A 23633-nucleotide genomic window follows, 5' to 3' on the forward strand; every position below is an offset into this window, starting at 1 on the left:
TGAACATACCTTCTCATTTTTATTTCTTCTACTTAAGGTCCTTATTATCTCTCCTGTGTTAATATAATAGTTCCTCTCTTGGCACTGTGGTCTTCACTCTTACAACTGCTGCCATCTATTTTCCAAACAAATCTGGTCATGTGAGCTTTCTCCCCCAGGGCATGCCCCTGAGATTTCTTTTTGAAAACTGATTGAGGAACCTTTCTTGGTGTGTCATGGCCTGTAGCAGAGCACCTCAGCTGGTAGGCCCAAGTTATTGATCCCCTCAGCACTGGTCATTAGCTGCTAGCAGGCTTCTCGAGGAGCCGTACAAAATTATGTTAGTATTCCTTGATGAGGAAGGGCTGGGAAAGCACAGCCCCGTAGGATCAGGTTCCAGTTCCTTAGCCTGTCACCCCAAGGCTCTTTTACAGTCTGGCCCTGTCCTCTCTTTCTAGCCTCATGCATCCCATGGTCTGCCCATCCTAAATGCACTATTCTCTAGTCTGCCATCTTGTGCCCTTTCATGACTTTATGCTTTGTTACGTGCTATTTCCTCCTTTTAGAGCTACGTTTGCCACCTTCTTCATCTTTTCATCTATAAACTGTTATGTAAGAACAAATTCCAGCTTCATTGCCCATTAAGCCTTCTCTGATACCTCTCACAGAGTGAGTTACCTTCTCAACAAGACTCCCAGAGCACTTCTATCATATCTCTTGTAACACTTATTGCCATGTAATGTATCTTTTTATATTTGCCTCTTGCACTAGATTTCAAATTTTCAAGTTCGAGGATTTTGTCCTGTTCATCTTTGTGACTAGTGCATAGCATAGTGCCTGGCCTGTAGTAAACATCTGAAAAATATATGGACAGATGTAGAAACATTTGTGCTGAGATTTTTTTTCAAGATTCCACAGCTTACTTGTTAAAGGAGAAAATCAGGAAGTGATAGTGGGAAGGTGAGAACAAAGATCCTGCGGCATATTTCACATGGAGAAAAGTCAGCTTTTGAGTGGACTTTATTTAACAGATATATTTTAAACTTTATGGCTTGCACTGTGCACTAAGATCTGAGCATAAAACAAGTGAAAGACTCATTACACACCCTCAGAACTTATATCTAGATAGGGAGACATACAAGCTATTACTCTAAGGTGTGATTGACCTGTTCTGGGGAAGTGAGAGTACATTGGAAATGAGTTTATAAAGCAGGGATAGACTGGATAAGTCAGGAAAGTAGTGAAATCAGTGTAGCAAAGAGGGAAGTGTGTATGTCAGGGAGGAACATATAAAAGTGAAAGTGTATGTTGGTCTTCCATGCTCTGGTTTTATCATCAATGCTTATACATTTTTATGCTCTCCCTCCTCAATTCCACTTTCTACCATGTGTCCCATTTCCTACCATAGCACATTTACCAGTTGTTTTCTAAGATAATAATAGGCAACAGCTTGACAATAAAAACAAAGTTCCAGGGATCAGTAATCTAAAATTACATAAAGATGGATTGCTTTCTTAAGGTCCCCATAAGGCAGGGAATGTACAAGGAATGGTAGCGAAGGGGAGTCTCTTGAAGCAAAAGGATGGTATCTGTGCACTTGTCATTCTTTAGCCAGCCTAAGAGGGGAGGTGAAGTAGGGTGGTCATTGGATAGAAGTTTTCAGCAGAGGCCCCCAGCTGTTCCTTTCCCAGAAGAAGAGCTGCACTACAGGGAAGTAAGGAAGAAAGTAGGTGAGGTGTTACGGAGGGTTGTGATTGGGTTCTTGGGGAGGGGGGTTAAAGGTTACCTCTGTTTTTGGAATTGCTGGGAAGGGAGCCAGCTGTGGGTCCATCCTGCTGACTAGACTAATCTCTGTCTCAGGTTGTCCTACCTCACGTTGGTGCCTCTATATGTATCGAAGACTTAGGGGAATCCTGGGTCACAGGTACTGAATAGGGAAGGGGATTGATTAATACTTTTGGGGTGTCTGCTATGTGTCAGGCACTGTGCTTTATCACTTTTGTTTTTTTAATTCTCATACAATACTGTTAAAAGAGTATTAGTCTCTCAAATAAGGAAACTAAAGATCAGAGGTTTATACCTTGCCCAAGGTCACACAGCTAGTCAATGGCAGAGCAAGGACATCAGTCCCATTCTGTCTGACTCACGAAGACCATGCTCCAAATCCCCCATTCCATCTAGATGCTCTCCTCCAGGTGAACTCTGAGGGGCTTTGGGGTTAAAGTGTAGGTTCATTTTTCTTTGTCCCTCTCTACTCCCATGCCTCTGAGAACCCACTTATGGTAGGTGAAATTCTTGGGCAGATGTGCCCTCTGTTTTTAGCAGTCACTGCAGCATGGTGGAGTCAAAGCATAGCACTGGACTGACACGTAAGAGATTGGAACGCTGATTCTCGCTCTGCTGTTACTATGTCTGTGAGACTGAGCAGAACTAAGTAGTTCTCAAGCATGGGTCTGTAGATCTCTACATTGTCTGAATCTCCTGGGGCACTAATTAAAATTCCTGAATTAGCAGACCCCAGCCAGACCTACTGAATCCAAATCACAATATAGGATATAGGAGTCTATTTTACAAACTCCCCAGGGGATTCTTATGTGCACTCAGGTTTGGAAACCTCCTATATTCAAAATCTGAGTCTTCTAGGCAATCATTAACTTATTTTAGACTTACATTAATGTTAACTTTTGATTTAAAAGCAAATTCAAACTTAAAGATGGAAGTTACTCTAGTTATTTTTAAATTTTTATTGCTGAAGATGATCTAGAAGTTTATATATTTTGATAGAGAAGAATGATTTTTATCTAAAATGTCATTTTATATGTTAATACTTGGCAGTAAATTTATGTTTAACTAGCATTCACTAGAAAGGATAGTGAAGATGTTCTTTTAAGTTTCTTTTTAAAATCCTAAATGTAAAATAGAGATATTGAATATTAGCTAAAACCAGAGTTTCAAAAAAGTGAAGCTATTTAAGAATGTTTTTATTTTAGATATGTTCCAGAACAAAAAGAACACAGATCCCAGTTTAAGAGGGGTTTCATGCAAGGGCATGTAAATAGACAAGAAAAAGAAGAAAAAGAAGCAATCTATAAAGAACGCTGGCCAGGTTATGTAAGGGAATTGCGAAAAAGGTAAGTCTGTTTTGTTTGAAAGTGAACACGGTGGCTAAATGACTAAAAGAAAAAGCAGGATTGTCTTGATTTTGTACGCATTTAAGGATAGCGTTGCAAGTATCATTCTAGCTGAATACTGATTTGACTTGTAAACACTATCATAATCCCAGTAATTCTTTCCTATTTATTGATTATGTTTTCCCATTTGCAGATTGAGTTAATTATAAGATTTTATAGCAAGTTAAACTTCAGGAAACTATCAAGTATTTCATGGCTTTCTATTTGACTTTGACAGGTATTCTCCAAGCACTATAGATGTTATAGGAATGATGGATGATGATAAAGTTGATCTGAATTTGATTGCTGCCCTTATTCGATACATTGTTTTGGAAGAAGAGGTTAGTTTTGTTTTTAAGTTTCAAAATTGAAATATAATTTCAATTTTATTTTTGTATCAAGGCCATGAAAAAAATTTTCTTAAATGCTATAAAAAAAATAATAACCTATAGAAGAAATGGCTTTTGACACCAGAAATAGGAATTTCAAAATACCAAAGATTTAGGCATTTGACCTGTTGGAAGAAAAGACTAAACAAGTGAAATGTCTGGATTATAAATCCTATTTTTAAAAAGTGAACTTATGTTCTTTAGTTATAATTGGTAACTAAAGTTATCTTGAGCTAGTATAATTTTAATGAAGACTTAATTGTGCACAGAATTGTACTTAGTGTATTTTGTTATGTGATCCTTTGTAATGGTTCTTTCCCCTCCATATAGGATGGTGCAATATTGGTCTTTCTACCAGGTTGGGACAATATCAGCACTTTACATGATCTCTTGATGTCACAAGTGATGTTTAAATCAGGTATTATAGAAATGCATTTTATTGTAATTCCAAGAGTGGTACTTGAATCATATGTAGCCTGGTTATTTTCTTTCATTTGAGCTTGGTGGTCTTAGTCCAGGTTGGGTTTTTTCAAAAGTTGGATCTTACTTTTTTCTTTTTTTTTTTTTTCTTGGAAGTTCTACATCAGAGATGAAGATGGTAGGTATGTAGTGAAGTTCCTTATTTAGTGTTATGGTGAGACTGTTTTTCCTCTCTTCCTAAATTTGCCTAATAAAATTGAGTTCATAAAGTTAAGATGTTGGCTTTGAAGTTTTTGTTTTTCACTCACTTCTGCATTTAGTTGGGCAGAAGTTTGAATTTATCCGTTAGTCCACTATTTCTCAGCTGCCTATACAGCAGAGTCACCCATGGCACTTCATTAAAATGCAGATACCCACATCCCAGAATATTAGAATGTGACCTGAACATCTGAATTTTAAAAAAAAAAGTCCTTAGGTGATTCTGATTGTTTAACAGCATGTTTACATCTTAGAGAAATGCATGGGAACATTTTTCTCCTATGAAATTCAGTTAAAGCTTTTTCAGGAGTCGTCATTAACTTTAGCAAAGCAAATTCTATTTAGTATTTTATAGTTCTGAATATACTTCCTAACCTTACTCTGTTGAAGTGCTTTTGATACATTTTATTTTTACAGAACACTAAAAAATATCTTGATCTAATTTTATTGGCTAAAATATTTTTTATTCTTTGTTAAATCCCATCATGGTAATGCCCTCAAGGATTCTCTATAATTAAAATTATTTGTAATTATTAATAATTTAAAATTTATTAATAATTTAAAATTATTTATAATTAGAATTATTTATTCTCTAGCTGGAAAAATATTTTTATCTGATCACCATGATTCCTCTCTAATGAAATACTGCTTTCTCTTCTCCTTGTCATTGATAATCTTTCTCTATAGAAAAAGTATAGCCGTGATTGAACTATACAACCAAATTATTTTTTTAAACAATTGGAATACTTTTTTGGCTGAACCTTCCAATTTTGGCCTCTCCTTCCCCCGTCATAAACACTATTGTATGATCTACTTTTCGTTTTTAAAAATATGGATGTGTATATATTTTTCTAGAAAAATGCAGGGAAGATCATTTTGGGGGGAGTGGGGGAAAGGGTGTAACATACATTATTGTAATTGACTTGATTAACTTTCTAATTGAATTATTCTCAAGGATGGAGGTATTAATTTATACTTCCACCACCAGCTTAATTTCTTTTAAAGGAAATCTTTCAAAAATTTAACATACCTAATCGTTAACATCATCTGATAATCGTCTATAATCAGATTTTCCCATTTTTTTTCCCCTAAAGTGTCTTTCACAGCTAGCTTGCTCAGACTATAGAAAAAGTCAGACCGATAGATTGTTTACTGTAGTTCTAGAACATCACTCCCATCCTCTCCTTACTTTACCCATAGTGGAAAAGACTAGGTCTGCAACATTCTGGAACTGTCTGAATCTTTATGGTATCATTTCATTTGATCCTCTCTTACCTCTGTTCCCTTGCAAACTGGAAGTTATATCTGAAGGCTTGGTTCAATTCGAGTTAAGTATTTAGAGTTGATGTTATTTCATATCATGTCACAGAGACAAGTAATTAAGAGCATTCTTTTTTAGCAATACCAATTGTTTGACAGTATTTTACTGCTTTTTAAGTTCAGAGGGGTCATAGAGAGTCTATGGGGGAGCACCATGTCTCCTTTGAATAACAACAGTTCTTTATCTGGGGGAAATACAGCTATCTAGGGGTCATTTGGACACTCTTGCTGGAGATGTAAGTCAGGTTGCACTTTGGTAACTATATCCAACTGAAATTTACCGTTGCTTCCTTAACATTCTCTCCTTCCCATTACTGTATTACATCAAACTTTCTGTCTGTTGGCTAATAATCATGAATGGGCTTGAGCAACTTCATTTTGAAAGTTAAAACTTCTTATATTCCTAACAATTTTTTTTTAATGTGGGTCACTTTTGGAATGTATTACATTTAACCAGTGCTATTCAATTATTTTTAAGTAGGACATGGAAATTTAGTAAGTAATTTGCTTTAAAAATTTATTCTTTGTATGATTAAAGTAGGATTACCCAAAGTCTACAAACATATTCATCCATATTAAGCAAAACCTTTGGTCTTCAGTTAGTGGTGGGAATGGAGTTAATGATTTTTTTAACATAATTTGAAAAGAGAGCTTCCAACTTTTTTAAGCATTCGTTAGGAATTTAGAATTAACAAAAAAATATTAACAAGAACATAAAAAGAATAAAGTTGGTCTGATTGTCAGGTGGCTTAGCATCTGAATTCATTGTTCCACATATATATATTTTTTAATAAATTTATTTATTGGCTGCGTTGGGTCTTCGTATTGCGCGTGGGCTTTCTCTAGTTGCGGAGAGCAGGGGCTACTCTTCCTTGCGGTATGCGGGCTTCTCGTTGCGGTGGCTTCTCTTGTTGCAGAGCACAGGCTCTAGGTGCGCAGGCTTCAGTAGTTGTGGCTCACAGGCTCTAGAGCGCAGGCTCAGTAGTTGTGGTGCACGGGCTTAGTTGCTCCACGGCATGTAGGATCTTCCCAGACCAGGGCTCAAACCCATGTGCCCTGCATTGGCGGGCGGATTCTTAACCACTGCGCCACCAGGGAAGTCCCTGTTCCATATTTTTTGATGGAGCTTTTCTGCAAGTATTTGTCTTAAAGTTTAATTTTCTTTTTAATTTTCAGACAGGTTTCTTATTATACCCTTACATTCACTGATGCCTACAGTTAACCAGACACAGGTATGTTGTTAAATTTATCTTTCAAACTGCGGCAGGCTTTAAGGACTGCTTATTGTAGGTTTTATTTTCTTTTATTTTTTTAATGCACATTTTCAAATAGTAATCCATATAAAAAAATACTTCTTTGAGAACCTTTGCAAATAAGTCTTCAGGGAATGATTGCACAAAAAGTTGAATAAGAGAGGCTAATCCACAAATCAAATTAGTTTTGTCAGCATTAGGGAAACGGTTAAAGATTGGTTTTACCAAGAACTTGTTTGGGTTTCCGGAATAAAAAAGGTATGTGAATACCAATAAAAATAGCTCAACCTAGAAATTAATAATTGACATGTACAGCTTGATATTTGAAATTTTGATTTAACAGAATTAGTACATTTGCAGGCATGAGATTTCAATAATGTATTATTATGGTTTTGGATGTTTTGGCTCTGTCAGATGCAGGGATTTCTCTAGTTAGAGTGAACACTGCTTTCTCAAAGGCAAGGTGATTTTCTATTGTTTGCAGTTCCTGGTAGAATGAGATGGATCCATTTTTCCACTCTTTGTAAGAAAATATCATGACATTTTTTATTGAGAGCTTTTTAATATCCTTTCTGCTGGTACCTTAGTCCTGAGTAAGGCTCAGCCAGCTGGATTAGATACAGAATGCATACCTGAGGGAAGAGAAGAGGAAAGAAAGAGAACTTTTGATTCCAAAGATTGGACAAAATTGTATCCAGTGTGGAGGTACTGCCATCTCTGACACCCTCACTGTAAACTCTTTATTCCTTTCTTAGAGAATATGTGACTAGACTGGCAAACAACATTTTCTTTATTGATTATCATTTTTATAAACGAGGGGATAAGTTTATGCATTTTTTTGCTTTTCACCCAAGGTGGTACTTGCCATCATGACATTGTAGGATTCGCTATGTGAAGGGGATTTTTTTTTAAAAATCCAGTCAAAAAGCTAGTATATGCTGGCACAGCCAGCTGACGTTCATTCTGATGATTGGGCATCTGCCTGGTTGGTTGGTGATCTTACCTTTATACTTTTGGGTAATTCGTAATTCTTATCTTTAAACTTCTGTCCCTCTTCCTTAAAAGTTTGACTGTACAATAAGACGTTTATACTCTCCAGCATTTGTTAAAAAACAAATTTTAAATTATCATATTTAAATATTATTAGTAATTTATATACTAAAATATCTATAAATTCAAATTATCTCTATATTTAAATTATCACATTTCATTGAAATCTTGTTTGTGGTAAGGTTCTGACATCTGTGGGAGATTCAGTTTGGTTTACCAAAAGAATTCTCTGGTATTGAAGATGATGTATACCGTATAAATATATCTATAAATATTAGATGCATATGTCAGTGAACACAGAATTGCTAAAAATAAACAGTACCTGAAGTAATTCCTCTATTTGCAAGAATGATGTATCAGAAATTAGTTTACTTTTGGGATTTTGATGTATTTATTCTTACAGGTATTTAAAAGAACCCCTCCTGGTGTTCGGAAAATAGTAATTGCTACCAACATTGCAGAGACTAGGTAAAAATTGTTTTAATTACCAACTACTGATGATTACATTAGTTTTGAGCCCCATAAATTAACAACATACTTTAATCTTTTTCTTCTACAAAATACTTAGTAATTTCTTAAAAGTAAAGCTATTTTAATTTAGTTACGGTAGTGAACATAGGTTTCGTGGGGTTTTTTTCAGCGTATACTAATGTTCTAGCCTCTTTAGAAATAGCCTATTAAGTGGTTGTTTTAACGCTTTCCTAAAGAAGCATGGGGACTGAGGTCAGTTTTTCTGGTTGGGAGTAGAATTGTTCGGTAGTTTGGTAATTAGTTATATACAGCATTTAAAATATATTGAATTCCCTTGGAGGTACTACTATACCAGTATGGTAGCTGGAACAGATTGTTCTGTGGAAACTGATATTAAATCATGGAACTGGAGGGCTCATAAAGTTAGGTACAAAAGTCCTCAGGCAAGTTGTGAAGTTTGGCTGTAGGCAAATAAGAATTTAGCACATGATCTGTAAGATTGGCTCTGTGTGCTGCCACTGAAGCTGCTGATGCTGCTTGTGATTTGGTGCTTGATCCCCCTTATGTTGGTAACTGGGAGGAGTGGTGAAAATCCAGAACTGCTAAAAATCAAATTGATTTAATAAAAAATGCTTTAAAATCCCTGTTTGTAGGCCTGTTATTGGTTAATGTATTCTTCATGTGTTTTTAACATTTTTTAAATATTTATTTTCTAAACAGCATTACCATAGATGATGTAGTTTATGTAATAGATGGAGGAAAAATAAAGGAGACACACTTTGACACACAGAACAACATCAGTACAATGTCTGCTGAGTGGGTTAGTAAAGCTAATGCTAAACAAAGGAAAGGTCGAGCTGGAAGGTAAGATGGGACCTTTGAATGAAGCCTTAAAAACAAAAAAATTTTGTGTAGCAAAATGTGTTGGTGGCATTTAAAAATATTTATTTAGGACAGTTACCTTTTATATTTTTTAAAACTAACTGCAGCACGTTTTTAAATGGGAAAGTTGTTTTAATCATAGTTGCTTTGGAAAAACTATCCTACCAAGTTTTCTATTTTATGGTATTTCTACCTCTCATTCCTCAGTCTGCTTAATTAAAATTAATATTCTTTATGTTATTAGCTATATTACTTATAATTGTGTTTCTTTTTAAAAAGCATATATTACTAATAATGATAGCTATTAATAATATTTGAATGTCAGATCATCTCATGGATACTTTATATACATTAACTTGCTTAATCCTTACCACAATGCTATGAAGTGTAGGTTATTATCTCTATTTTAAGGGTAAAGAAATTAAGGTACAAAGAAATTAAGTCATCTATCCAAAGTCACACAGTTTTGTAAGTAGCAGAGCCAGGATTTGAAGCCAGGCAGTCTGGCTCCACAGTCTGTGCTCCTCATGAGTATACTTCACAGCTGTGCTGGGTTTTCACTATCAGTTACCGATGAAAGCACAGGGAAAATACCTTTTCCCCACTGATGTGGTGATAACAGAAGAAATAGAAATATCTCTGTTTTAATGGTAGGAGAAAAGATTTGCCTTTAACACAAATAATTGCACTTATTATTTGTTGTAATGCATACTTCACAGTATTTTTACACTCTTACTCATATGAGTAGTAGAATCATGTCTGGAGTTTTAGAAGAGAGTTTTTATTTTGCCTCTTACACGTAGAATAAAAAGATTCCTATTAATCTTCAAATACTGCCTTAAGTAAAGAAAGGAGAGTTGAAAGAAAATTTTACAGACCATTTTATCAGTCCTTTAAGTTTGTACTATATCTTTAAAGCTCTGACTCACTTGCTATGATCTTTGCTGATTATCCCAGTATAACTTGACTTCCAGGTAGTTTATTAGATTATGCATTTGGTGCTGTTGAGCATAGTCACGGCTTAATTCACGAAGTGTACCTTCTAATCAGTTAACCAGGGCATACCTTGATTGGGGACCTAGCAGGATTAGAGTTTTCCCATGCAGACCTGTCATTACTGGATACTGATTCAAAAAGTATTCACTGTGGTGAATGGGTTTTGGCACACTTTTATAAATGAATAGTAAACACACTAGGCACACTAGGCCTTAGATTTGATCCATGAGAACAATTATGGAAATAGAGTAAATGAAGTATTACATTTTATCTAATTCTTCATCCCCACTATCCTGGTGAAGGTTAACTGTGGAATTACAGTGGGTTTTTTTCCTAATTGAAGTATAGTTGGTTTACAGTGGTGTGTTATTTTCTGGTGTACAGCAAACTGATTTCGGTTATACGTATATATGTATATATACACACACAGTGTTTAATTCAAATGGAAAATAGTCCCTTGTGGACTCTCTAGATATAAATTCCTTTAGCAAAGCTAATTAGATTGATAATTATGTTGGAGGCCAGAGCAAACTATATTAACTACGTGGTCCTCAGTGGAGACCCTCTTACTTTTAGTTTCTGCAGACATGTAATATACTAGATAATGGGTCTTTGTAGACTCATGACAGAAATAGGTGAGATTTTTAGAATTAATTTATTCCTATAGGAAAGGGCCTCCCCCTCCTTTAACAGCAAGCGCCTACAGAAATATTTTATTCTGCTTGAAGATGAATGAATTCATTAACCTCTTCATATCTGTCCTTAACATTGTACAAAGAATAGTATCATTAAGGTCACTAGGTGCAAACAATAACCATTTCTAACATCCCTCTGAGAACTCAATAAATAGCACATACCTAAAAGCTTTTAAAATAATATAGACAGGTTAACATAATACCGGGATTTGTTACATAAAATGCTCACAAGGCCCAAAGAGATTAACCTACGTATACTGCTGTTATTGTGAATAGAAGTCTGGAATCTGTAAGATAGAAACAGGGAACCAAATTATTGGTAGGGGGAGGCAATCCTGTATCTTTTAGAACTAGGACTTAGGGTTAATGGATTTAAGCTTATTCAAAACAGGTGGGGAGAAGGAATATGTGATTAATAAAAATGAAATAATAAGTAAATTAGTTATGGTGTGACTTGAAAGAAATATTGACTACTTCCCCTGCCTAGTCTTTTCTCTGGAGTTCTAAAAAGTCACTGATAATACACCCCCCGCCCCCTTTTTTTTAAGAGTTCAACCTGGTCATTGCTATCATCTGTATAATGGTCTTAGAGCAAGCCTTCTAGATGACTATCAACTGCCAGAAATTTTGAGAACGCCTTTGGAAGAACTTTGTTTACAAATAAAGGTAAATTAGCTGGGAGAGTTAAGAAAGTAAATAGGGTTCTAGTTTTCAGCATCTTTTATAGAGGAAAGTAGTATACTAATCTGCCAGAAAGAATTTTTACCATGCATTTGTTTTTCTCTGTGTGTTAGTACGGTTGATCCTTGAACAGCGTGGGGATTAGGGTTGCCAAAAATCCACTTGCTGCCTTTTCTGCCTCAAAAACAAAGGAATTGATAAATGACTCACCCAAGGGTGGTTAGTTGAAACAGTTTGGGTAGAATCAGGACTCAAACCCTAGTTCTTTTGATTCTACATATTGTGACCTCTGATTGAACATAAACCTTTCCCCACGCTTAGTTAATTTAAAAATCTGTAAAATAAAAATGCAAGTACTATATTTATTGAAAAAAAATCGGTGTGTAAGTGGACCCATGCAGTTCAAAAAAGGTCAACTGTAAATTATATTTTTTAAAGCTTTGATCAGTTATTGACTAAACAGTTTTAAATTACATACTGTTCTGGAGCCAGACTACCTGGGTTTGAATCCCACATCATCCTGTGGCAAGCTGGTTCTGTTATATTGGGCAAGTTATTTAAATTAACTTCATATAAAATTCTTAGAACAGTGCCTGGCACATAGTAAGTGTCCAGTAATTGTTAGCTACTGTTGTTATGTCTTAAGATCCCTCATTATAGACTACTTACCATTTTTTCAGCATCTTAATGTATTTTGATAAAATTAGCTGCCTTATTTTGTAGGTAATTGGTAATCAACTTGTTTGTTGAGATTTTAACCAGCTACTTTTCTCATTAATAGAGTTGGTGGGTGTTAGAAAGTAGTATGTTGGCCTTTAAACATGTTTTTATAGAATCACAAATATAATTTTTACTTATTCTGGTAAAATAACTAACTTGAAAATTGTGTATAGGTTTGATGCTTTATTTTGAGTCAGTGACACAGGCAGGATTAAACTGTTATGTCAATATATGATATATGTTTAATTATATTTGTCTCTCCCCAGATTTTAAGGCTAGGTGGAATTGCTTACTTTCTGAGTAGGCTAATGGATCCACCATCGAATGAAGCAGTGTTACTTTCCATAAAACACCTGATGGAACTGGTAAGTTTGATTTTTAAAAAAATTCTAACTTAGAGTGTTAAAGTAAGTAATCCAGCTAACTATAAAATTTACTTTCATTGTGGCAAGGTAGGCCAATGAATGTGCAGTGCCAGATTGATTCACTTTTTGGCTATTCAGCTTGGAATATGAAATATAAATTAGAAAGTTATAAAATGATACCTTTGTGAGTTTTCTTATACTGGGCTCTTTCCACACAAGTTTTTTCATTATAGGCCTGATTTCAAATTACATAAAATTTTGAAATCTTTCAATTACTGGTCCTCTTCATTTGTATTCTAGAAATGAATTTGGTTGCTTTATTCTACTCTTTCTGATTACCATAATGTTTTTAGTGCTTTTGTCAAATCCAGGTAACTTAATAACAGTGTGAACATTTTATAAAGGCAGCTCTTCTATTTTTGAAGGAATAATAGCAGGTGGCTTTTCTCCAAAATATCCTATCCCCCTACCTATCATTTTATTCTTACAGCTTTTTCCCTTAGATTCTTTTATGAAGTCAGTGTTTTGAGGAACTAGTTTCAGTGTCTTAGTCAAGTGACCACTTAGTTGGTAGCCATCCCTTCATGAGACCATGTTGAGAAGCGGCACAGGACTGGAGAGAATTAGTGAGTGAGTTAATACCCAAGGTGGAGAGAAAGAATAGAGCTGTGCGTTCCAACACAGTAGCCACTAGCCACAGGTGACTGTTAAAATTTAAATTTTGAATTAAATTACAAATTCAGTATCTTGGTCACACTTGCACGTTTTAGATGTTCAGTAGGCACATATGGCTAGTGGCTACCACATAATCAGTACAGAAATAGACATTTCTGTCAATGCTGCAAGTTCTGTTGGTTAGTACTGGGCTAGAGGATGCTGAAGATGTATTTTACGTATTTCAATTTTATTTGTGCCCATCCATGTAGATAAATTTGAGAATTTGGTCCATGTAAAAATAAGCTCTTAATGTATTAAGTTGTTTAAATGAAAAGCATTGTAACTTATCTGACCATCTTTGTTGGAATTTGGATTAGATTTAGTGAGGTTACTGGTATTTTAGGGAGCAGTGCGGTTTTACTCCTGACCTCTCTTCCCTCCAGACTTTTATCGAATAGAACAGCAGTAGAGGGCTACGGGGTGATCAGAGAATCAACGTATTATTTGTGGTAGAGACAGACAACCAGAGGGCGGCTGGAGTCTGAAGCCAGAGTGGGATGACTTCCTCTCCCAACTGAATTTAAGAACCAGTCTTTACTTAGCCATTTGTAGGCAACGAAATTGTGAAAAGGCTTGGAAAATCCTTGCCAACAGTAGGGTCTGAAGCCTACATTTTGAAAAAAAACTTATTGTGCAATACAGCATGCCCATCCAGGGTAAAAGAGTAAAACAAAAATGTCCAGCTTAATGGTTTATCACAAAGTGAGCACTCTTATTTTTATTCATGTCAAGAAGTTAAGAACATTTCCAGTATCCTAAAAACCAACTTCCTACCCTCGCCCAATTACTCTACTCTCAGGCTCAAAAATAACCTCTATCATGACTTTAATGGTAATCGCTTGCTTGTTTTTCTTGATGGTTTTACCATACCAGTATACATCTTTAAAGAGCTCAGTTTAACTTGGCCTTTTGCGAACTTTACATGAACTCACACAGGATGTGTTTTTTTTTTTTTTTTTGCAAGGGGGAATGGGGTTCTGTATTCTTTCACTGAAACATTGTGAGATTCATGTGCATTATTGCTTTCAGCTATAGTTCATTCATTTTCATTTCTTTACCATATTTTATTATATGACTACTGAAAGGCATTTTTGTTTTTTCCAATTTGAGGCAGTTACATATAGTGCTGGTATGACTGTTCTTCAATATTTATTGTTTCTTGGTGCACATGTTTAAGTATTTCTCATGGGTGTACACTTGAGTGAATTCACTGAGTCATAACGTATCTGTATGATTAACTTCGGTAGGTAATGCCCAACCATTTCCCAAAGTTGTCAAACTACTTACACTCCTACCAGTGTCAGTGGTAGGTGAGCATTCTCAGCTCTATAGCATCACCAACCTGTAGTCTTTTATTCTAAGCATGTTGATAGGTATGTAGTAGTTTTGTGGCTTTAGTTTGCATTACCATGACTGCTGTTGAATTTGTAGGCAGCTTTTTATGCTTATTGCCCATTTGGATAGTCTCATTTATAAATTATTGATGCCTGTTTTTCTATTACATTGTAGGAGGTCATTATATATTCTTTGTGTACTCTTGATCTGAGCCTTTTGTCAGCTGTATATTGCACATGTCTGTATTTTTACCTTTTCACTTTCTAACAGTGGTTTGATAAACTGAAATTCCTAATTTTAATGTGGTCAAATGTATCAGTCTTTTTCTTTATTGTTACTGCTTTTTGTCCTTTAGTAAGTTTTTCTCTACCCTGGAGTCATGACGATATATTGTTTTAACTTTGTTTTCTTTTTCACACTTAGCTATATAATCCATCTGCAATGGATTTGTGTGTGTGTGTGTGTGCGTGTAGGTGAGGTAGGAATCAAAGTTTTTAGATATGTAGAGCAGTTGACCGAAACCATTTATAGAAAAGTTCATCCTTTTCCTCTTTGTTCTGCAGCCATAGTCATAGATCAGGTGTCTATGGATTTATTTGTCTGTTTGTAGGCTCTCCTTTATTCTGTTGGTGTATATTTCTATCTTGAGCTGGTGTCACACTGCCTTAATTATAATATTGAGTCTTACCAAACAAGAACATGATCTGTCCCATTGATTTAGTTATTTAATCTCTTGGTGTTTCAGCGTTTTCTGTGTATTATAGAACTTTTTAAAAGATTTATATCTGGTTTGTAGTATTTCTGGATTATATTCAGACTTCAGAATTTTTCATTTTCTTGTGAGTCTGATATACAGAAATCAAATTGGTTTTGAATGTTGACCTTGCATTCATCAATGCCATGAAACCCACTTACTCTGATAACTATATGTAGATTTTTGAGTACACAGTCACATCTATAAATAATTGCAATTTTATTTATTCCTTTCCAGCTGTCATCCAGGATCCTTAGTACAATGTTGAGCAGAAGTGTTATGATAGTGTGCACTCTTATGTTCTTATTCTCAAAGGAAAACCTGTCAAAAATTCGTTGAGCATGTTTTTTGAAGATTTTTGGTGGAAACTATCAAATTAAGGAAGTTTCTATTCTTAATTTACTAAGAGATTTTTATCATGCATGGATAATGGATTTTATCAAATACCTTTTCTGCCTCTAATGAGATTATATTATGCTGTTTTTTTATGTTAAATTTGTAATATATTGAATTACATTGATTTTTCAATTGTTGAACCAACTTTCATTCCAGAAACAAACCTATCTTGCTGGGATTCAGTATGCCATTATTTTATTTTGAGTTTCTCATGTGTAAGATTATTTAGTTTCCCTTTTTCCAGATGTCCCTTGTCAAGTTGGTACCAGGATTATGCTAGGCTCAGAAAACAAGTGGAGAGGTTTTGTTTTGTTTTTTTCCTATTCACTGAAAGAGTTTTTATAAGATTGAGGTTATTTCCTCCATAAATGTTTAGTAGAGATCTTTGTCTAATGAGACATTTGAGTTATTTTTGTTCTGTTTTTTAATTTAAATTTTTACATTTTTATACAGTTTTTAAAGGTTACACTCCATTTACAGTTATTACAAAATATTGGCTATATTCCCCATGTTGTACAATACATCCTCGTAGTCTGTTCTACACCCAATAGTTTGTACCTCCCACTCTCCCACCCCATAACAAACTAGTGGTTGGTTGCCAGTGAGGGGGGGTGGGCAATTGAGTTATATTTTTTATTATTTTTGTTGTTGTTCAAATCTTGTTATTTTGAATGTGTACTAGACATTGTATTTACAGAGGTCTTTGTAGATAAAAACTTGGAGCTTGGGGTGATGGTAATTTCTTCCAGAGAGGATTTATGTTGCTTCTTCTGGGAAAAGATGCCCCAATGTTGGGTTCACTTCCTTGGACTTCTGTCCCTCCACTAATCCTGGACTTGTGATTTTTGTAATTCTTTTGTAACTCCTCAGTCTTCAAGCAGCTTTTCCATCTGTGCTCAGTAGGATGATTGGATCAAATTACCTAGGTAATCAGAGTAGAAGTCACCCCGTTGTGGGGGGTTCTAGATAAATATTTTATCTCTTGCTCTCCTGTCTCATGTCTCCTAAAGTACTAGAATCTAGGGGCTATGCATTCTATATTCCAAATATGTAATAGTGTCTCATTTTTTGTTTTATTTCTCCTACAACTCTTGTACTTTACTGGGTGATTTTATTTGAAGACTTACTGGTGTGTTATTTCTCTCATTTCTCTTCCACCATTTATAGTAAAGCCAAGTTGCTTCTGTTTAAGTAAGTTTCTAACCTTTGCTAACCTCAAGACTTATGTTGCAAACTTATGTTTTGATGAAGAGAACTAAAGCTGAACAATATTAGGGCATTTGGACTTAAGAGTGGCCTATTATATTTTTGTTAAGCAAACTAAAATGTGGTGCTTACAATGTGTTTTAAACATAAACTCTTACTTTACAGAACGCTTTGGATAAACAAGAAGAATTGACATCTCTTGGAGTCCACTTAGCACGATTACCAGTTGAGCCACACATTGGAAAAATGATTCTTTTTGGAGCTCTGTTCTGTTGCCTCGACCCGGTGCTCACCATTGCTGCTAGTCTTAGCTTCAGAGATCCCTTTGTGATTCCACTGGTAAGAAAGATACAAGTAAAAGCCCAGGTATTTTTAGATACACAGGGTAGTTGTTTTCTTAGATAGATTTTTCATTGGCTTTTTATTAGAATGCCATTCTCTGTTATATACCATCAGAGCAATTTAAGTTGCCTTCATCTGTTTTAAGGGAAAAGAAAAGGTCGCAGATGCAAGAAGAAAGGAATTGGCAAAGGATACTAAAAGTGATCACCTGACAGTTGTGAATGCATTTGAGGTAAAAGGAATATCTTTAAATTTTAAAAATCTGTATTATAGTTATCAGGAATAAACTGCTAAGTGAGAATGCCTAAAATTAGGTGAACATTTGGAAAAAAATTGTACATCATTTTTCAATTTTGTGATAGCTCATTACATTTACCCTTTTGGAAAAAAGTCTATATTTGTGTTTTGATAACAATAGAACAAGTGAACAATTTATTTTAAAATTTTATTTGCTATTATTCTTTTGTATCTTTGTCTTACTGACATTTATGACAGAAGGTCCCTTTTTGTTCATTAATAAACTATGCATGTATTCAGATTTAACATTTTTGATAGAGCATGATAGTCATGTACACTATTCAGGATAAAGAGACTTCTTCTCTTATAGACAAGCTTATCCGAGGATAAACATTTATCATCCATCTTTGCAACATTTAAATGTAATTTGGTGTATAGAGGCAGCATCTTTTTACTGTAGTTCTAGTCTCAGTTTTGTACTACCTATTATGGGAAAGTTTATCCTTTTGAGCTCATTCAGTATTTTCTTTTTTCCCATCTTCCCTCCTTCTCTAGCTTAAAGCAAAGTAAAACAATATATTTTTGAAGTTGAAAATATATAATAGCATTGAAATTTGTTCAACAGAGTGCTCATTTTGATTAATACAATCATGTACAGAATGATGCTATTTTATGTAAAATGCACAGTATGTTACTATATAACTTGCTCTTTTTTGTGTAAAGAAAGGTCTGCAAATTCAGTTTTGGTTATCTCTTAACAACTAGGATCATGGGGAGTTTATGTTTTTTTAGTTTGTTAATTTGGAAATTCTTTGAATTTTTTACAAGAAAATGAAATATCAGTAGAAAGTAAAATTATTACCGAAATAAAGACAAACTGGTAAGCAGTCTTTGCTTTGGGGAACAATATCAATACTTTTCTTCATAGGGCTGGGAAGCAGCTAGACAACGTGGTTTCAGATATGAAAAAGACTATTGCTGGGAATATTTTCTGTCTTCAAACACACTGCAGGTAATGGTGAATGTTTTGAAGTGCTTCTCATATGTTAGGTTAGGGACTTATATGTATTTTGTGTAGTCAAATCTATAGCAAAAAGTTAGTTTTTGCTTAACTTTTGTGTGAGTGTGTCTTATGAAGTTGAATCATTATACAGAATCATAAAAGGAATCTTTATTAAATCAACTGCAACAAAACAAAAAAGGTGTATGGCATAATAAACAAAAAACTAATGGCTAAGAAAAAAAATGAGCCCAAAGTTCAGCAGGAAAACACAGAGAGGCTCGATTACTGTTCCTGCACCATTTTGATGATTCATCCTGAAAATTTTCACTAATACTCCTAAAATCTGTTTTAAAATCTCAGAGCGAGTATCTTTTCTTTAACTTTTGGGTAGGTATTTTTATCTTCAACTGACTTAGTGTAGTGAGAAAACACTGGACAGGAGGCACTTGTGAAATAGAAGAAAGTGAACAATTAACAGGGCAGATGCACATCAGACTTCAGACTCTGCACTGAACTGGAGAAGTGATCTCAAGCCAGTGGGAGTAGAAATATCCTCACCTTCCCCCATTACATGTACACTCCATCTTTGTGGCATAGATTTAACAAATCTACGGGAGTAAAAGAATCCAGAATCTAGAATATTTAATCAAAAGTGCCCAAACATTAACAGAATGAAAAGAAGGGTAATAACTCTGAAAGATACTACAGCCAATGGAAAAAAAGGTAATAGGTGTCTCTACATAGAAAAATTAAGAGTAATTGAATATGTATTTAGAGATATATTGTAAGAACATTTCCCTTAAGTGGAAAAAATGAAGTACAGTATGAAAAAAGATGGTTGAATCCAACCAAGTGTTTTTTGAAAATATTATATCCAGTCAAGATACTAATTCAAGTATAAAGAAAAATGACAGGCATTCAAGAAAGCACTTGAAATACTGCACCCATGAGTTGATCTTGAAATATTTACTGACAATGAAATGCTGCCTATTAAGAAGTGAATCAGAAAGAATTCAGGAATGGAGAGTACATGCTAAGTCAGCTGGTGGTAGATACTGAAATTAAATATGGAAAAATGCAAAACAGTATTGGGAATTATGGATACAGAATAAAGGTTATTATCCTGAACAATATAAAATAATGGTGATAGAAACCAGGAGATGACCTAGAGAGTCAGTTATAAGAGAATGTAGGTGGGGAAACTAAAGTCACATAATTCATAAAAGGGATATATACTTAAATGTGACAATTTTATGTCTCATAATCTCTTACTTTAAGCTCGCAAGGATCCTTTATTAAATATCTCTTATAAGAATGTAAGATTCATCTAGTTCAGTTTCATTTCTTTTTAACTTCCTTAAATTGAACTAAAATTAATTTGAATGCTTTTGTAAAAACAGCTTCTATATTTACGTTATCCCGTTATTAGGATAGCATTTTTGTCTAATTCTTCTGTCCGTATAAATGCATAGTAAGTGTCTGCAATATTTACTTAGTTAATGATATTTCTGACAGTATTGAGATTAGGGTAGTCTTCTTTTGTACTTTGCTATACTACTTGAATGCTTTTTATAATGAGTCACGTATCATTTTTACCCAAAGAGTGATTTTTCTTATAAATAAACACAAGAAACGGGCCTTAAGCTTTTGTGCCAGGATGTAACAGTAGTTAATTTTCAGTAGTACATATATGGATGTTGGTTATTTTCTCTATGCTTTCCTGTTTTGTTTTGTTTTCAAAATATGGGGTAGAGAGCAATTTTGAAAATTATGAGCCTTTTTGTAAACTGAAGTGATCCTTAAACATCGGTTGTTATTCCCTACAGCAGGCAAGCCTTAAGATTGGACAATAAATATTTTTGGCTTACAATCCATATGGTTTCTGTTGCAACTGCTCACCTCTGCCATTATAATGCAAAAGCAACCAAAGATAGTGTGTTGATGAATGGGTGTTGTTTTGTTCCAGTAAAACTTTATTGACAAAAACAGGTTTTTATAAATTTTGTAGTTTACCAACCCCTGCTCCAAAACATCACATTTTTGCAAAAGTGTTTCATAAAGCAGGGAAAGCTCAAAGCTAAATTTATTTATGAGTACATGCTTTATAACCCCTATCAATTTGTGTGAAAGGTATTCTAGTTCTGTTTGTTACCATTGCTCCCTAGATGCTGCATAACATGAAAGGGCAGTTTGCTGAGCATCTTCTTGGAGCTGGATTTGTAAGCAGTAGAAATCCTAAAGATCCAAAATCTAATATAAATTCAGGTAAAGCAGAAAGTACAGTGTAAATAACTTGCTGCTGTTGTCAGTTGTATCCATATTTTACTTTTTTTCTCTACCTTCCCACCCCCAATAGATAATGAGAAGATAATTAAAGCTGTCATCTGTGCTGGTTTATATCCCAAAGTTGCTAAAATCCGACTAAATTTGGGTAAAAAAAGAAAAATGTAAGCATTGAAGATTATTATGAATTATTTGTAGTTCTCTCAAACTTTCGAAATCCTCTACTGCAACAGGGCTTATATTGTACATTTGTTCTTACTCATAATAGGGCCATATTCTTGTTACTTTTGGTCATTGAAGAGAAGGCAAACTGTTTACCATGGGCATCACTTTCCCTCATAGCACATCCCTGGAGTCTGCTGCTTCATCACCCATTTTTCACAAAGAATGTTAGTGAAATATAATATCAATGTAAATATGAGAACAGTAAGCCAGCTATACCTTGTTTAGAGTAAATTTTGTTTCAGGATATTTTTTTCCTCTTTTTTTTTTTTTTTTTTTTTGTGGTACGCGGGCCTCTCACCGCTGCGGCCCCTCTCGCCGCAGAGCACAGGCTCTGGACGTGCAGGCTCAGTGGCCATGGCTCACGGGCGCAGCTGCTCGGGCCCAGCTGCTCCGCGGCATGTGGGATCTTCCCGGACCGGGGCATGAACCTGTGTCCCCTGCATCAGCAGGCGGACTCTCAACCACTGCACCACCAGGGAAGCCCTTTTCCTCTCTTTTTTTTTTTTTTTTTTTGCGGTACGTGGGCCTCTCACTGTTGTGGCCTCTCCCGTTGCGGAGCACAGGCTCCGGACGCGCAGGCTCAGCGGCCATGGCTCACGGGCCCAGCTGCTCCGCGGCATGTGGGATCTTCCCGGACCGGGGCACGAACCCGTGTCCCCTGCATCAGCAGGCGGACTCTCAACCACTGCGCCACCAGGGAAGCCCTTTCCTCTCTTTTAAAACAAGTAATTTTCTACTTGAGATCTTTGAATAAAATTGTGGTGATTTTACTATTTTGAGAAATAAAGTATAACTTTAAATGTATGTACAAATAGAGTCAGCCTTAGTTGTAATTGGAGACAACAAATAAGGCATATTTTTGCCCAGTAAAAGAATTCATTCCAGTGAGGAAAAAAGAGAAACTGAAAGTCACAAATGGCTAGTGGTATGTGAATTGGTGCCATGCTTTTGGAAGACAGTTTAGATTAGAATTATGTATCAGCAGTCATTAAAATAGTCACTGGCCCCGTGGATTCATAAGTGAATATTTGAATTTAATATTTTCTAAGGAAGTAATTCCAAATGTTTTTTGACAGGTATATTATAAACAACATAGATGTCTAGTAGCAGTGGGGAAATTATGGTTTTGTAAGACCATATTATATGGCATTTCTGTTAGGCGTATAAAACGTCACTGTTTATTGACATAAAATATTTGAACTGATGTTAGATGAAAAAGTTGGATGTTCTGTAAACATGAAAAAATATAGACCTCAAAGATAGCCTAGAGTGCAGCAGTGCAGTGGTTCTCAACCTGGGTGATTTTGCCTCCCTGGGGACATTTGATAATGTCTGCAGACATCTGTGGTTGTTATAAGTGGAGGAGTATGTACTACTAGCATCTAGTACATAGAGGTCAGGGATGCTATTAGGCATTCCATAATGCACAAGACAGTCCCCCACAACAGAAAATTCAATATGTCAAGAATGCTGATGTTGAGAAACCCTATTCTCACCTGGAAGATTATGGGTAACATGAATTTTAATCACTGTAGTTGGAGTATCCACATTTTAAGTGATCTGAGTACTTTTTTGACATCAGTACTTTGTCAAATTCTTCTTCATATCTATCCCTTAACTTACAGGTAGCTTAACAGAGAGACTCCTTGAAATACAAACATTTTATATATCCCTCTGCCATCCTGGGAAGGCTTTATGAAAGAAAGGTAGTTTCTTTGGGTTTATGCTTTGTTTTGGTCTAGTCAGCACATTTTGGCATACTGGCTAAGAGTTTAAGTTTTTGTTGGAGCACATCTGTGCCTGTTTGTTCACATGTTGTTTGTGCCTGCTTTCCACCTGCACTAGCAGAGTTGAGTAGTTGTGACAGAAGGTCCGCAAAGCATAAAATATTTTCTCTCTGGTCCTGTATAGAAAAAGTTTGCCAAACCCTGCTGTTCTGGTGATGTAGGGTTGCAGGATGGCATTGGTTAAATTGACTGTGCGGTGAGGAAAAGCAGTTGCTCATTTTATTCTGAATAATGGCTCATGACTGTGATTCAGATTTTGGTAGACATATTATGGATTCCTAGAACCATGAAAAAGATGCTCTTAAAAACAAAGAGGAAGGATTAATGGATTATCAGCTTTATTCTGTAATTACCACTGACTATATAAACTATCAGACATCTCCCTGTTGAATAATATTAATTAAAGACTCCTACAAATTGAGGTGAAATTTTTGTGACTATCAAAGGAAGGACCCGTAAAAATGGAGAGATTGAACTAGAGCTGTGTACATTTATTCCAAGTATTCCTGTTTTGAAGGGTGGGGGGAGTTCAGTGAATGTGAGACCATTTAAAACGTATTTTAGAATAGGTTTTTAAAAACCAGTTTTAGCTAACTCCCTTTTAAACAAAATTCTTCATTTTAAATTTTAGATCATTTCACAGTTATTCTGTAAATTGACGGTAAATTATCAGTAGCATGATTTACAGTAAAATGTACA

At 35.2% G+C, this 23633-nt stretch overlaps 2 protein-coding genes across 3 annotated transcripts in view; one reads left to right on the forward strand and one right to left on the reverse strand.

The window, feature by feature from the left end:
• DHX36 (DEAH-box helicase 36) overlaps positions 1-23633 on the forward strand; it is a 53201-nt gene that overhangs the window by 27234 nt on the left and 2334 nt on the right. For both annotated transcript variants that reach the window (XM_019934375.2, XM_019934376.3), the window contains 13 exons: positions 2970-3110; positions 3388-3490; positions 3869-3956; positions 6713-6768; positions 8243-8307; positions 9031-9174; positions 11432-11549; positions 12551-12649; positions 17223-17396; positions 17545-17631; positions 18565-18648; positions 20805-20904; positions 20996-21086. In XM_019934375.2, the coding sequence (XP_019789934.1) occupies positions 2970-3110; positions 3388-3490; positions 3869-3956; positions 6713-6768; positions 8243-8307; positions 9031-9174; positions 11432-11549; positions 12551-12649; positions 17223-17396; positions 17545-17631; positions 18565-18648; positions 20805-20904; positions 20996-21086 (1350 nt within the window). The remainder of the gene's footprint in view (positions 1-2969; positions 3111-3387; positions 3491-3868; positions 3957-6712; positions 6769-8242; positions 8308-9030; positions 9175-11431; positions 11550-12550; positions 12650-17222; positions 17397-17544; positions 17632-18564; positions 18649-20804; positions 20905-20995; positions 21087-23633) is intronic.
• Positions 6828-23633, reverse strand: part of ARHGEF26 (Rho guanine nucleotide exchange factor 26) — a 182613-nt gene continuing 165807 nt past the window's right edge. Inside the window, exon 15 of the mRNA XM_019934378.3 lies at positions 6828-7421. Within this exon, the coding sequence (XP_019789937.2) occupies positions 7390-7421 (32 nt within the window). The 3' untranslated portion in view covers positions 6828-7389. The remainder of the gene's footprint in view (positions 7422-23633) is intronic.

Source organism: Tursiops truncatus, chromosome 4, assembly GCF_011762595.2.
Source record: "Tursiops truncatus isolate mTurTru1 chromosome 4, mTurTru1.mat.Y, whole genome shotgun sequence".
Classification (NCBI taxonomy): domain Eukaryota; kingdom Metazoa; phylum Chordata; class Mammalia; order Artiodactyla; family Delphinidae; genus Tursiops; species Tursiops truncatus.